The following is a 12,955-nucleotide window of genomic DNA, read 5'->3' on the forward strand; positions in this document are numbered from 1 at the left end:
AGTGCAAATATTATTTGTAAGCAAACAATACGTTTTAGGGATTACTATATTTACTGCAAGCGATGTGTAAATATGGGCCAAAACTATTTATTATCCTTATACTTTTATTATTATTATTTTATTTTTTTAATCATGTGTTTTATTGTTTACATGCACTGATATAAGAACCAAAAAAAACATCCATTCTCTTTGCTTGGGTGCTGAACTAGAATTACAGTTGTGTTTTAGATATTTTTATAGAAACATTTATCATTTTACTGCTCTTTAAAATATTTCTGTCCTGAGTTCCCTTAAGATAAACTTAAATCGCGCTTTGAATGAGCCCTTTCACTCTCCGTAGGACCGAAAATTCAGCGAATGTGTTGGGGGGGAGTTTATGTTTAATTATCAGTGCAAATATTTATTGGAAGCAAACAATACCCACGCTTAATCATTGTAAAATAAATACTGTAACTGTTGTTATTTATCCACCGTAACTCTCATTTTGAGGTGTAACCTTTGGGTCGTAATAAGATTGACCACCTGTCCACCCCCCTGTTGATCTGGAATGGTTCAGTCCGGGACTTGAAGTATTTTGCGGGAAGCTGCGGAGTGTTTACAAAACAGTGAAGTGTTCCCAAATGAGGTAAGAAAATATAAATTATTAGTATTAATGAAGCCGAACTCGTACCTATGATTTACACCGCGCTTGTATATTAGAAGAGGCACATTTTATACTAATATAATGTCGCGTTTGACTGAAGATACTGGCAAATATTCCAAAACATTTGAACGTCATAAAAGTAGAAACGTTTAATAGTTACTTTTCAAACCACGTGCCTTCTTTAGCTGCTTGTTTCGGCCTTTTTAGTTACAAAAGTCATTCAATTCAAATGTAGGCTGATCCCAACTGTAATTTGGAGGAAGTTGTGTGTGCAAATAGTGGTAAAAATACCTGGAAAAACAAGGGTTTTGTTTGTTTTTTCTGATATGTGGTGGTGGAAGAAGTATTCAGATCCTTTACTGCAGTAAAAGTACTATAATACAACACTGTGAAATGAGTCCACTACAGTAAAAGTCCTGCATTCAAAACTTACTGAAGTAAAAGTACAAACGTATCAGCATCAATATGTACTTAAAGGATCACAAATAAAATAACTCATTATGAAAATGGACCCACTCAGACTGTTTTATATCTTCTATATATTATTGGATTATTATTATTAGTATTATTGATTAATTTATGTAAACAGCGTTTTTTTTCAAGGTAGGGCTCAATTTAATGACTTAATAACATAACTCCTGTTATGTTGGGGGTCAAATTGACCCATTACAAAGTTTAAAAACCTTTTTTTTTTAAAAGAAGAAAGAAAAAAAAATATTTTTATTTTTTTCGGGATGAAACTTCTTCTGCGTGGCTTAATAAGTGAGAAAATGGTTCATTTCACATATTTGCATGTTTATATTACATAGATACTGTTTAATGGTCAATCTGACCCTGAGCAGAAGAGGTGACTCATGTTAATTAATCAACTCACTCCATAAAATAAAAAAATTAATATCTCAATGTCACATAAAACCATTATATTTTATATGTAGGTCTTTCCAATATACATAAAAAAAGTTTTAACCTGCATTTTTTTATTAAAAAGTGAATTATCCTCATTGAACCATGATCTGTGAGAGGTAAAGAACACCATTGCACTAAATTTTGATTGAAATGGGTAATAATGGAGTTAATCATGAAATATTAACAATGTTTATTGGGATTTTTTAGTTTTTGACACTTTTGGATTATTAAACATTATGTTGTTCCTGAAAAACTAACATGACAGGAGCGTTAATTTACTGTTATGAGGTTTAATTCAAACAAAAAGTCTAATCACTTTAAATGTTTCATGTTTTTTATGTTAAATCTCGACCTGAAAACTAACTAAAGCTGTCAGCTAAATGTAGTGGAGTAAAAAGTACAATATTTGCCTCAAATTGTAGTGGAGTAGGGTAGCACTAGCTTTTAAATGTGTATGTACTATAACAGAGACGCCATATTTTGCAAGAAGTATAAAAACTCCAAAGTTCAGGTGTCACCTGGTGCCACACATATTAAGAATGATGATGATAAAGTGTCTTGTGTCTGTTTCCTCAGGGTCAAAGGAAAGGGCCGAGGAGCCAAAGTGCTCAAGGAGCAACGACAGAAACAAGTGAGTTGGTCAATGCTTATTATAGCTCATTATGATATGCAACATTATGATGTCTGTGTCTTTAATGATGTTGTTGTGCCTTAATGTTACATTAGTTTGACTGTTAATTATTCACTTTGAACGTTGCTGTTCTCTGTTGTGTTCAGAACCAGAAAGGTCAATCTAATGATAAAACGGTCTCTCCCGACCTGTCGGCTATCGGCACATCCAGCTTCCTGGAGGGACTGCAGCAGGGTGATGGTGAGGCTGAGGATACAACATTATCCATACTAATAATAATCAAAAAGATTTTTGAAAGTGACACTCAAAGCCTGAAACAGCACTCCAAAAGGGTTAGGGTTAGTTAGTTACTTTATTTAATTTAATCAATCAAGTACTGTGATACTATATAAATAATGCATTGTGTTGTAGGTAGGGCTGGGCGATAATAATACCTTTTTATATATATATATATATATATATATATATATATATATATATACAGTACAGGCCGAAAGTTTGGACACACCTTCTCATTCAATGCGTTTCCTTTATTTTCATGACTATTTACATTGTAGATTCATCAAGACTATTAATGAACACATGTGGAATTATTTAAATTAAATTACTTAACAAAAAAGTGTGAAATAACTGAAAACATGTCTTATATTCTAGTAAGCAAAGGGTGGCTACTTTGAGGAATCTAAAATACAAGACATGTTTTCAGTTATTTCACACTTTTTTGTTAAGTACATAATTCCATATGTGTTCATTCATAGTTTTGATGCCTTCAGTGAGAATCTACAATGTAAATAGTCATGAAAATAAGAAAAACGCATTGAATGAGAAGGTGTGTCCAAACTTTTGGCCTGTTCTGTGTATATATATATATATATATATACATGTTCAAGCAGATTTCAACTGTCTCCATGTGTGCCTCTGTTTCTCCATAAATATTTTCTGTAAGACTAAACAACATTTTCAGACTCTAGCTTAATGTTAAACCACCAATCTCGCCCAGGCAACCCTCTGCACAGCACGGCCCTGGAGGAGGATTTAACAGACCTGGAGGAGGAAAAGACGAGCAGAGGCAAAGCTGAGAGGAAGGAAATTCCTCAGACGAAGAAGAAAACTGTTAAACAGGCTGGAGCTGCTGCCAAGAGGAAGGAGGCCGAGAGGGATGGAGAGGAGGAGGAGGAGAGAGAGAAGAAAAGGGGGAGGAGGAGTTCTGGAGCGAGGTGAGGTCACAGACAGGAAGGACTTTTGACGGGACTTTTTTTGTCCCTGTAGAAGAGCAGGGTCGTTTTTCTCCCCTGAAAATAACCTGGTTGCTGATTGGATAGAACGCTAAACAGGATGTGACGTAGTACTCGACGCCACAACAACAAGCGCCATCTGTAAAAGCTGGCGAAGCAGTGTTGCCAACTTATCGACTTTGTTGCTATATTTAGCGACTTTTCAGACCCCCTTAGAGACTATTTTTCAAAAAAGCGACTTGCAACAAATCCAGCGACTTTTTCTGGTGTTATTGGAGACTTTTGGAGACTCGTTCTTACTCTTCTTAACAAGCCGCCGGCCCCCACGGCTCGTTAAGAAGAGTAAGAACGAGTCGAAGCGGCACAGTCCTCCTGCAGCAGTCTCTCCCAGCTGCAGAGCCGGAGGGGATGTTAACCCCTTAGCGTCCAGTCTGCAAATTGCTAACAGGCTAACAGTTAGCTCTGTAGCATGTGCATGTGCTTTGGATAAAAGCGTCTGCTAAATGATATTGTAGACTGTATGTTTATGTCTTATTTTTTATATTCTTTATTCTGTCTTCTATATCTTTGTGTCTGTATCTTGAGCTGCTGTGGCAACTAAATTTCCCCACTGCAAGATAAATAAAGTAATATCTTATGTGACAGATAACAGTCTGATGTGGATGCATGGTCGTGCACTTTTCTATTCTGTTTGTTAATATACTTGTTTTCATCCGTCTCTGTGTCCCAACAAGGCCGATGGACAATCAGCAGATAAAGAAAGGCAGGAAGAGAAGCAGTGAATCAGGAGGTGGAGCGAGCCGGGAGTCTGAGTCACAGGTAGGAAAGTGAATGTCTCTGATAACAAGGTAGTGTAAGTGTTTATAGTATAACACAATTGTGCAACTAAAGTTGTAATCATAGGCTGTGTAAAAGAAGAGGACGTATTCACTGTGACGTCACCGTTTGGTTTGTGAACTAATGTCCACAAACCAAGCCCTTAGTTTGGCATTCTGGATGTCGCCATCTTGTTTTTTTCTTGTTTTGTTTTTTTGTCAGAAGTGACCACGTTTAGACCAGGCGGCAACCTCCTGGTCTGAGCGAGGAGGCAAACCAGGAATTACCTTAAGCTGCATTCTACCCAAAATTCCAGCAGGGGGCGCTAAATTTGGCTGCAGAAAAAATCTGCCCATTCATTTCAATGCAAAATGAGAAAACTTCTCACTTGATTTGAGTTAGTAGAAGAAAATAGAAGGTAAAGAATCGTATGATTTGGGGTGTGGCTACCTTTGATTGACAGGTCACTAACAAGGCGAGCCGTCATCAGGAGAGAAGCAGAACAATGCGTATCCACGGCAACGTGTCAATAATTTTATATACCGGTACATAAATAAAAGGACGTTTAGCGGTTTGGTCTCATAACTTTGACCCTTTCACTGTATTTTCACTTAATGACAGTTTATTTGAACGTTTTGTTCAGTAAAAATATCTTGTTCAGCGTTTGGTTGGACTAACAGACACTCCAAGGAGTCGCTGCTCAGTTTTCTGAGGTCAGTAATGTACATTTTGTTTTTGTTTTTTTGCCAAAACTAACATCCAGTTAATGCTAGGTCAGGTTGAGGTGTAGAGAGGCTGCAGTCAGTGATCAGATCCCTCTCGTTCCTCCACAGTCCAAATATGGTCATCCATTATTTATACAGTCTTTGTTTGCAGCCAGTGGAGTCGCCCCCTGCTGGCCATTAGAAAGAATACAGGCTGGCTTCACTTTTCAGACCAGAGGTTGCAGCTGGGTTGTAAAGAAAGCAGCAGAAGTGTAAAAATATTAAAAAGAAACTTTTTCTTAAATGACTAGTGAAGTGAAGACTGCACACATGCTGAGATAACGTTTTACTGTGTTTTATTTCCTCCAGGAGGAATCTGATGATGCCTCCCCCCAGCGGAGCCGTAGGAGACTCTTATCCTCTGAGGACGAGGACGAGGAGCAGAGCTGGGTACGAACCAACTCCTGCAGAGGGTTGAAGCATCCAATTCTACAGCAATGTTGCCTCCATAATGAATGTTATTTGTTTGTGTGTGTCTATTTAGCACCCAAGTCCAGAGAAGCCCAGGATGAATGGTTTTGGCAGAACCAGAAAGTCTTCATCAGAGAAGTCTAAATCTAGAAAGTCTTCATCAGAGAAGTCTAAATCTAGAAAGTCTTCATCAGAGAAGTCTAAATCTAGAAAGTCTTCATCAGGTAGGGAAAAGAACACTGTATACTTCAAGATCAATGCTCAAATTTTATTTTTCAACCCTGTTTGAAAGAATAGTTTGACATTATGCCTAACTACTGATAGTTAGATAAGAACATTAATTCCAATCTCATGTTTGTACGTTTCTACCGTCATGGAAAAAATGATTAGACCACCCTTGTTTTCGTCAGTTTCTTGTTCATTTTAATGCCTGGTACAACTACAAAAATAGCCATTTTCCATGGTTTTCTTAATAATGATATTGGTTATTATCAAGAAAACCATGGAAAATGTCTAGATATCAGCTCTTTAATTAAACTCTTATCAGCTATTTTTGTTATTACCATTATATTTGTCCAAACAAATGTACCTTTAGTTGCACCAGGCATTAAAATGAACAATAAATTGTAGAAAACAATGGTCTAATAATTTTTTCCGTGACTTTAAATCTATATGTCTGTATTTTGAGCTGTTGTGACAACTAAATTTCCCCACTGCAGGATAAATAGAGTCTTATCTTAAATAATAGTTTGATATTATGCTTACTTACTGATAGTTAAATAAGAACATTAATATACCACTCTCATGTTTGTACATTTAAATATGAAACTGGAGCCCGAAGATGGTTAACTTAGCTCGGCATTAAAAAAAACCTTTGGACAGATCCAGGCTAGTTGTTACCTAATGTTCCTAAAGTATTTTATTTTATTTTGTTTCAGTTGTTAATACGTTTTATATATTTTTACTTTTTTATATTGTACATTTTTAATACTTTTTAACAGTCATGGAAACAATTATTAGACCAGCCTTGTTTTCTTCACTTCATTGTTCATTTTAATGCCTGGTACAACTAAAGGTACATTTGTTTGGACAAATATAATGATAACAACAAAAAGCTGAGTTGATATCTAGACATTTTTCATGGTTTTATTGAAAATAACCAAAATCATTCCGCTGTTCAACATGAAGGTAGTTCATCTGCTGAACCAGAGAAGTCGAGCGAGAACCAGAGGAGGAGACGTGGAGGAACTCAGCTGGAGGTGGTGCTGGACGCCTTCCTGGACTTCTGTCAGCAGTACAGGTACATTAAGACATCTAATGCTTCTATATCAACAATAACTACTTCTATTCACGAGTTGAGATGGTTACTTTCTGTGTGTGTGTGTGTTTCCCAGGCAGTCTGTGGAGTCTACGTCTGTCAAAAAGTCTATTGATTCTTTCTCCTCCAATGTGGAAGAGCACATACTGGAAAAGGTCTGTACGTTCTGTATATCCACTTACAGTCATGGAATAAATTATTAGACCATTGTTTTCTTCAATTTCTTGTTCATTTTAATGCCTGGTACAACTAAAGGTACATTTGTTTGGAGAAATATAATGATAACAACAAAAATCGCTGATAAGAGTTTAATTTAAGAGCTGATATCTAGACATTTAACATGGTTTTATTGATAATGATTTTGGTTATTATCAAGAAAAACATTGAAAATGTCAGCTCTTAAATAAAACTGTTATCAGCTATTTTTGTTGTTATCATTATATTTATCTAACCAAATGTACCTTTATTTGTACCAGGCATTAAAATGAACAAGAAATTGAAGAAAAAGGGTGGTCTAATATTTTTTTCCATGACTGTATAATGAGCCTCTAAGACACCAGCGTGGTTTGCTTCAAGTCAACAATAAATGTGATTATAACACAGAAGTGAATAATTCTAGTTCATATCAAACACTTGTATATATTATATATTCCCTGTTGTTTTCTTCTCTTCCAGGTCGCTTCGTTGAAGGAACTCAAGGTTCTTAAAAGAGAAAACGCCAAGGTAACCATGGCAACAAGCCTTGAGCCACGCTGACAACATGGCTTATGGTTTGGTGCTGTTGCTTGATCTATCTGCCACTTTGGTCCAGACTGAAATATCAACAACTATTGGATGGATTGTGATTTCTTTTCCCCAGAAGATGAATTCTTCTTGTGATGCCCTTGTTGACATCAAAATACTTTGGTGATTAAAAATGTAGCAATGCATATCCAAACTTTTTATTGCTGTTAAAAATCTTTGAATTTGAATGCAAAATTTTGTGATTGAAATTACTTCTTAAAGCGCCATAATCAGGTCAAAATGATTTGTTCATTACTTTTTGTGTACGCTACATGATGAAGGTGAACATGGTGAAGATTATACACACATGTACTTGATGGCAGCGTGTACTGACTGTGTCTCTGACCTGTGTGTGTCTGACCTGTGTGTGTCTCTGACCTGTTTGTGTGTGTCTCTGACCTGTGTGTGTGTGTGTCTCTGACCTGTGTGTGTGTCTGACCTGTGTGTGTCTCTGACCTGTGTGTGTCTCTGACCTGTTTGTGTGTGTCTCTGACCTGTGTGTGTCTCTGACCTGTTTGTGTGTGTCTCTGACCTGTTTGTGTGTGTCTCTGACCTGTTTGTGTGTGTGTCTGACCTGTTTGTGTCTCTGACCTGTGTGTGTCTCTGACCTGTGTGTGTCTCTGACCTGTGTGTGTCTCTGACCTGTTTGTGTGTGTCTCTGACCTGTGTGTGTGTGTGTCTCTGACCTGTGTGTGTGTCTGACCTGTGTGTGTGTGTGTGTGTGTGTGTGTCTCTGACCTGTGTGTGTGTGTCTCTGACCTGTTTGTGTGTGTCTCTGACCTGTGTGTGTGTCTGACCTGTGTGTGTCTGACCTGTTTGTGTGTGTACTGACCTGTGTGTGTGTCTCTGACCTGTGTGTGTGTCTGACCTGTTTGTGTGTCTGACCTGTGTGTTTCTGACCTGTTTGTGTGTGTGTCTGACCTGTGTGTGTGTGTGTGTGTGTCTGTCTGTGTGAGTCAGGTCGGTTCTTTGATCCGCACAAAGACACAGAGACTGCTGGAAGCCAAACATGAGCAGATGAGGTGAGAGGCAGCTCAGAAACACAAACTCTATCAACTAAAATGTATTTATTTGAAATTATTAGTCATCAAAACATAGACAACAATGTATATTCAGTGTTAAAACAGTCATTATTACCCTATTTAACTTAACTTGAAAATTATTTTGGTTATTATCAATAAAACCATGTTAAATGTCTAGATATCAGCTCTATAATAAAACTCTTCTGAGCTATTTTTTGTTCTTATCCTTATATTTGTCCAAACAAATGTACCTTTAGTTGTAGCAGGCATTAAAATGAACAAGGGTCTAATCTATTTTTCCATGACTGTAAGTGCTCGTGTTGACCTTTGACCCTGTGTGATCGTTCAGGGCAGAGAGGCAGCTGTCGTTGCTGCAGAAGGAGAAAACTGAGCTGGAGGTCCGATTATCTGATCTGAGACGAGGCCGGGCCTTCCTGCAGGACATCAGAGAGCTCCACAGACAATACCTGGAGCACCGACACACACAGCCCCGAGGAGAAGAGACGGTACACACACACACACACACACACACACAGCCCCGAGGAAAAGAGACGGTACACACACACACACACACACACACACACACACACACCCCAGAGGAGAAGAGACGGTACACACACACACACACACACACACACAGCCCCGAGGAAAAGAGACGGTACACACACACACACACACACACACACACACACACACCCCAGAGGAGAAGAGACGGTACACACACACACACACACACACACACACACACACACACACACACAGCCCCGAGGAAAAGAGACGGTACACACACACACACACACACACACACACACACACACACACACACACACACACACACACACACACACACACACACACCCCAGAGGAGAAGAGACGGTACACACACACACACACACACACACACACACACCCCAGAGGAGAAGAGACGGTACACACACACACACACACACACACACACACACACAGCCCAGAGGAAAAGAGACGGTACACACACACACACACACACACAGCCCCGAGGAAAAGAGACGGTACACACACACACACACACACACACACACACACACACACACACACCCCAGAGGAGAAGAGACGGTACACACACACACACACACACACACACACACACACACAGCCCCGAGGAAAAGAGACGGTACACACACACACACACACACACACACACACACACACACCCCAGAGGAGAAGAGACGGTACACACACACACACACACACACACACACACACACAGCCCCGAGGAAAAGAGACGGTACACACACACACCCCAGAGGAGAAGAGACGGTACACACACACACACACACACACACACACACACACACACCCCAGAGGAGAAGAGACGGTACACACACACACACACACACACACACACACAGCCCAGAGGAAAAGAGACGGTACACACACACACACACACAAGTTGATGTAGGGCTGGGCAATATATCGCTATAAAAAATATATCGATATATTTTTAATGTGATATGGAATTAGACCATATCACATATATAGATATAGTTAAAAAATGTTTCTTTCTTTATATATAAATTCTGCCTGTACTAGAGTTTGTCATTCTTAGTTCTTTTGTAATGTTCGTTATTCTTTTCTCATATGAATATATTTATTTCAGAAAAAGATTGGCCTATTTTATTTCATGGGCTATTTTTATTCATTTTTTATTTAAATGTAATGTGAGTTTTATATGAATGGCACTTTACTGTGTTGTGTGTGGAAGGTCCCTTTAATTACTTTTTTTGGTAATTTTGTGTCTTTTTTGTATAATTGTGTGTCTTTTTTTAATAATCGTGTGTCTTTTTTTGTAATTCTGTGTCCTTTTTTTGGTAATTTTGTTTATTTTTTAAGTAATTTAGTTATTTTTCTGTCATTTTGTGTCTTTTTTAAATCATTTTATGTCTTTTTTAGTAATTATGTGTCTTTTTGGTCATTTTGTGTCTTTTTTTTTGTCATTTTGTGTCTTTTTAAAGTAATTTAGTGTTTTTTCAGTCATTTTGCGTCCTTTTTTTGTAATTTTGTGTCTTTTTTTGGTCATTTTGATCCCGCCTCCAGCAGCCCCCAGGTAATTTGAGTTTGAGAACCCTGTTATACAGTATTTATGTTCACTTAAATAAAAAGTTTCAATAAAACTACTTGTGACATGTCATATTCGACTTAGACTTTGACTGAACATTTTCTCTCACTTTGCAATAGAAAATATCAGGATATATATTGTATGTCAATATTCAGCCTAAATATATCCGGACATGACTTTTGGTCCACATCGCCCAGCCCTACATTGATAATGTGATCTGTATCTAATGCTTTTAAGAGTTAACTCTCTGAGGATCCCTCATTTCCTTCCTTTCTCCCTTTGCAGTACGGGGCTTCCTGCTTGCCGGCTCTGCTGTTGGAGACCAAACTTCAGAGCATCAGCTGAAAAGAATCAATGACGACACAAAAAAAAGACTTGAGACTGAAATAATGTCACAGGTTAGATACTCCAAGGAGCATGTTAGCAATACTTAGGCTGCTGTTTTGTTGTTTTAAGGCTTTAAAACAGAAAGTTGCTTGACATTTTGGATTGTTGATTTTTGTTGTGGTCCATATTTTCCTCTGTATACTGCTAATACTGGGTCATCGCCATATAACAATACTGTATGTATAATAAATGCAAAAAAAGAGACAATTTTTATGTGTTTTTCTTGACAAAAGTATATAAAATGTGTCATTTCTGGGTGAATGTTTTAATGCAGTAGGCAACCCGCAGCTATGGAGCCACATCTGCAGTGGCAAGAAATTACATGAAATTAAATTAATTAATTACAAATTTACAATTAGTATTCTACAATTGTAAAAATGTGTAGCTTTACAGGTGCATCTCAATAAATTATAATATCAAAGAAAAGTTTATTTGTCAGTAATTTAATTCAAAAAGTGGAAATAACACATTATATAGATCCATTACACACAGAATAAAACATTTCATGTCTTAATTTATTTAATTTCTTCTAATTATAATGTTTATGGCTTAAATTTAATGTAGACCTAAAATTCAGCATCTCAAGAAAATTTGAATATTACAAAAGACCAATTTTAAAAAGTATGTTTAATATGGAAATGTTGTCCTCTGAAACGTATGTCCATCTATATGACTCAATACTTGACTTGAACTACTGGAAATGGACTTTTCATCACATTCTAATGTATTGAGATGCACCTGTACAGCATTAAAAAAGTTTCAACAACTAAAATGTGTATCATAGCTTATGAAACTCTACGGCCTGGTGCCTTAACGTCTAAATTTTGGCAACTTCATGTCTTTTTTGTTTTGTGTTTCTCTTTCGATACTAAATCTCCTGAGACATTTCTTTGGTGTCCAGTTTATCATTTGCACGCAGGTCCTCGCTGCATTCTGACAAAATCATATTAATAAACACTCATTGTGACCCATTAGTGATATTGGTAGGCTAATTTAGACTTAGTAGGCTGTTTTATCTTCATTGTACGGCCCAAAATAAGGTTTGTGGCTCCGTTACGACATTTTTTCTGTTTCTCTTTTGTTAGTAAAAGTTGCAGACCCTCCCTTTAATAGTTTCCCTTGCATGTGTTGAGCAACATAATTTCCCTAATAGATGTATTATAATATGTGCATGTTATTTTCAGTTTCTAGATTACTCCAACATGTACCAACACGCCAGGGGATTTGCCAGTACCAGACAGATTTCTTAGCCAAAATAAAATAATATAAGATGTGTCATTTCTGGGTGAATGCTTTAACCCTCTGGAGTCCATCTATTTTTTGAAAATACACTGAGAATGTTTTATTTACAGTGATAACTTTACTTATATATCGTATGTAGACAAGCTGAGAAAGCCAGTTGAAAGTGCAATCATAGGGGCTTTTTACACAGTGTGCCATTTATGTTTATAGGCCTTTTTTTTTTTTTTTTAAATGAATTTTCTTTGTACTAACCCATTGCTATTTTTAATTTATATGCAAATAGACATGTTGTTGATGTTTTTATAGTTATTTATTTATTTAATTATTGTTTTTGTGTGTATAACTAGTGAAAAAAAATTGGTACATTTCCACAGAAACATATATCCTTTGTTTATATTTTGGGTTCCTGGCAGCTTTATACTTGTAATTTTTTTTAAAAAAAAGGAAAAATCTGACTGATAGCCAAACTTGTGTGGAGAAAAAGGAGCCATGCATGTGATGTAAGGACAGACTGAAAGATGCTAAACAGAGACAGAAATTAATGCATAGGAAGTTGACAAATTTGAAGCATAATCTCCTGGACTTTAGAAGTGTAATAGCCCCCTTTGCATGTTAGATTAGATTATACTTTATTGAACCCACAACGGGGAAATTCACTACTCACAGCAGCAGAAACAGAAGCAAAATGTGTTAATATAAATA

The 12,955-nt window shown here is 37.1% G+C and overlaps 1 protein-coding gene across 1 annotated transcript; it reads left to right on the top strand.

Moving 5' to 3' along the window:
• The first annotated feature begins 531 nt into the window (after nt 1–531).
• On the top strand, nt 532–11,218 carry cenpu (centromere protein U). The gene is made up of 13 exons (XM_059346575.1): nt 532–625; nt 2,126–2,180; nt 2,327–2,420; nt 3,181–3,397; nt 4,150–4,234; nt 5,305–5,385; nt 5,480–5,630; nt 6,595–6,706; nt 6,801–6,879; nt 7,400–7,447; nt 8,468–8,529; nt 8,879–9,035; nt 10,910–11,218. The coding sequence occupies exons 1-13, from the start codon at nt 621–623 to the stop codon at nt 10,967–10,969; spliced, it is 1,206 nt and encodes a 401-aa protein (XP_059202558.1). The 5' UTR covers nt 532–620; the 3' UTR covers nt 10,970–11,218.
• The last annotated feature ends 1,737 nt before the right edge of the window (nt 11,219–12,955 follow it).

Source organism: Centropristis striata, chromosome 12, assembly GCF_030273125.1.
Source record: "Centropristis striata isolate RG_2023a ecotype Rhode Island chromosome 12, C.striata_1.0, whole genome shotgun sequence".
Lineage (NCBI taxonomy): Eukaryota > Metazoa > Chordata > Actinopteri > Perciformes > Serranidae > Centropristis > Centropristis striata.

What these genes read in the sequence shown, in the direction of transcription:
- cenpu (XM_059346575.1), top strand. An exon ending in GACTTCTGTCAGCAGTACAG is followed by an intron (nt 6,707 to 6,800) that starts GTACATTAAGAC and finishes TGTGTTTCCCAG; the next exon opens with GCAGTCTGTGGAGTCTACGT. An exon ending in TTAAAAGAGAAAACGCCAAG is followed by an intron (nt 7,448 to 8,467) that starts GTAACCATGGCA and finishes TGTGTGAGTCAG; the next exon opens with GTCGGTTCTTTGATCCGCAC.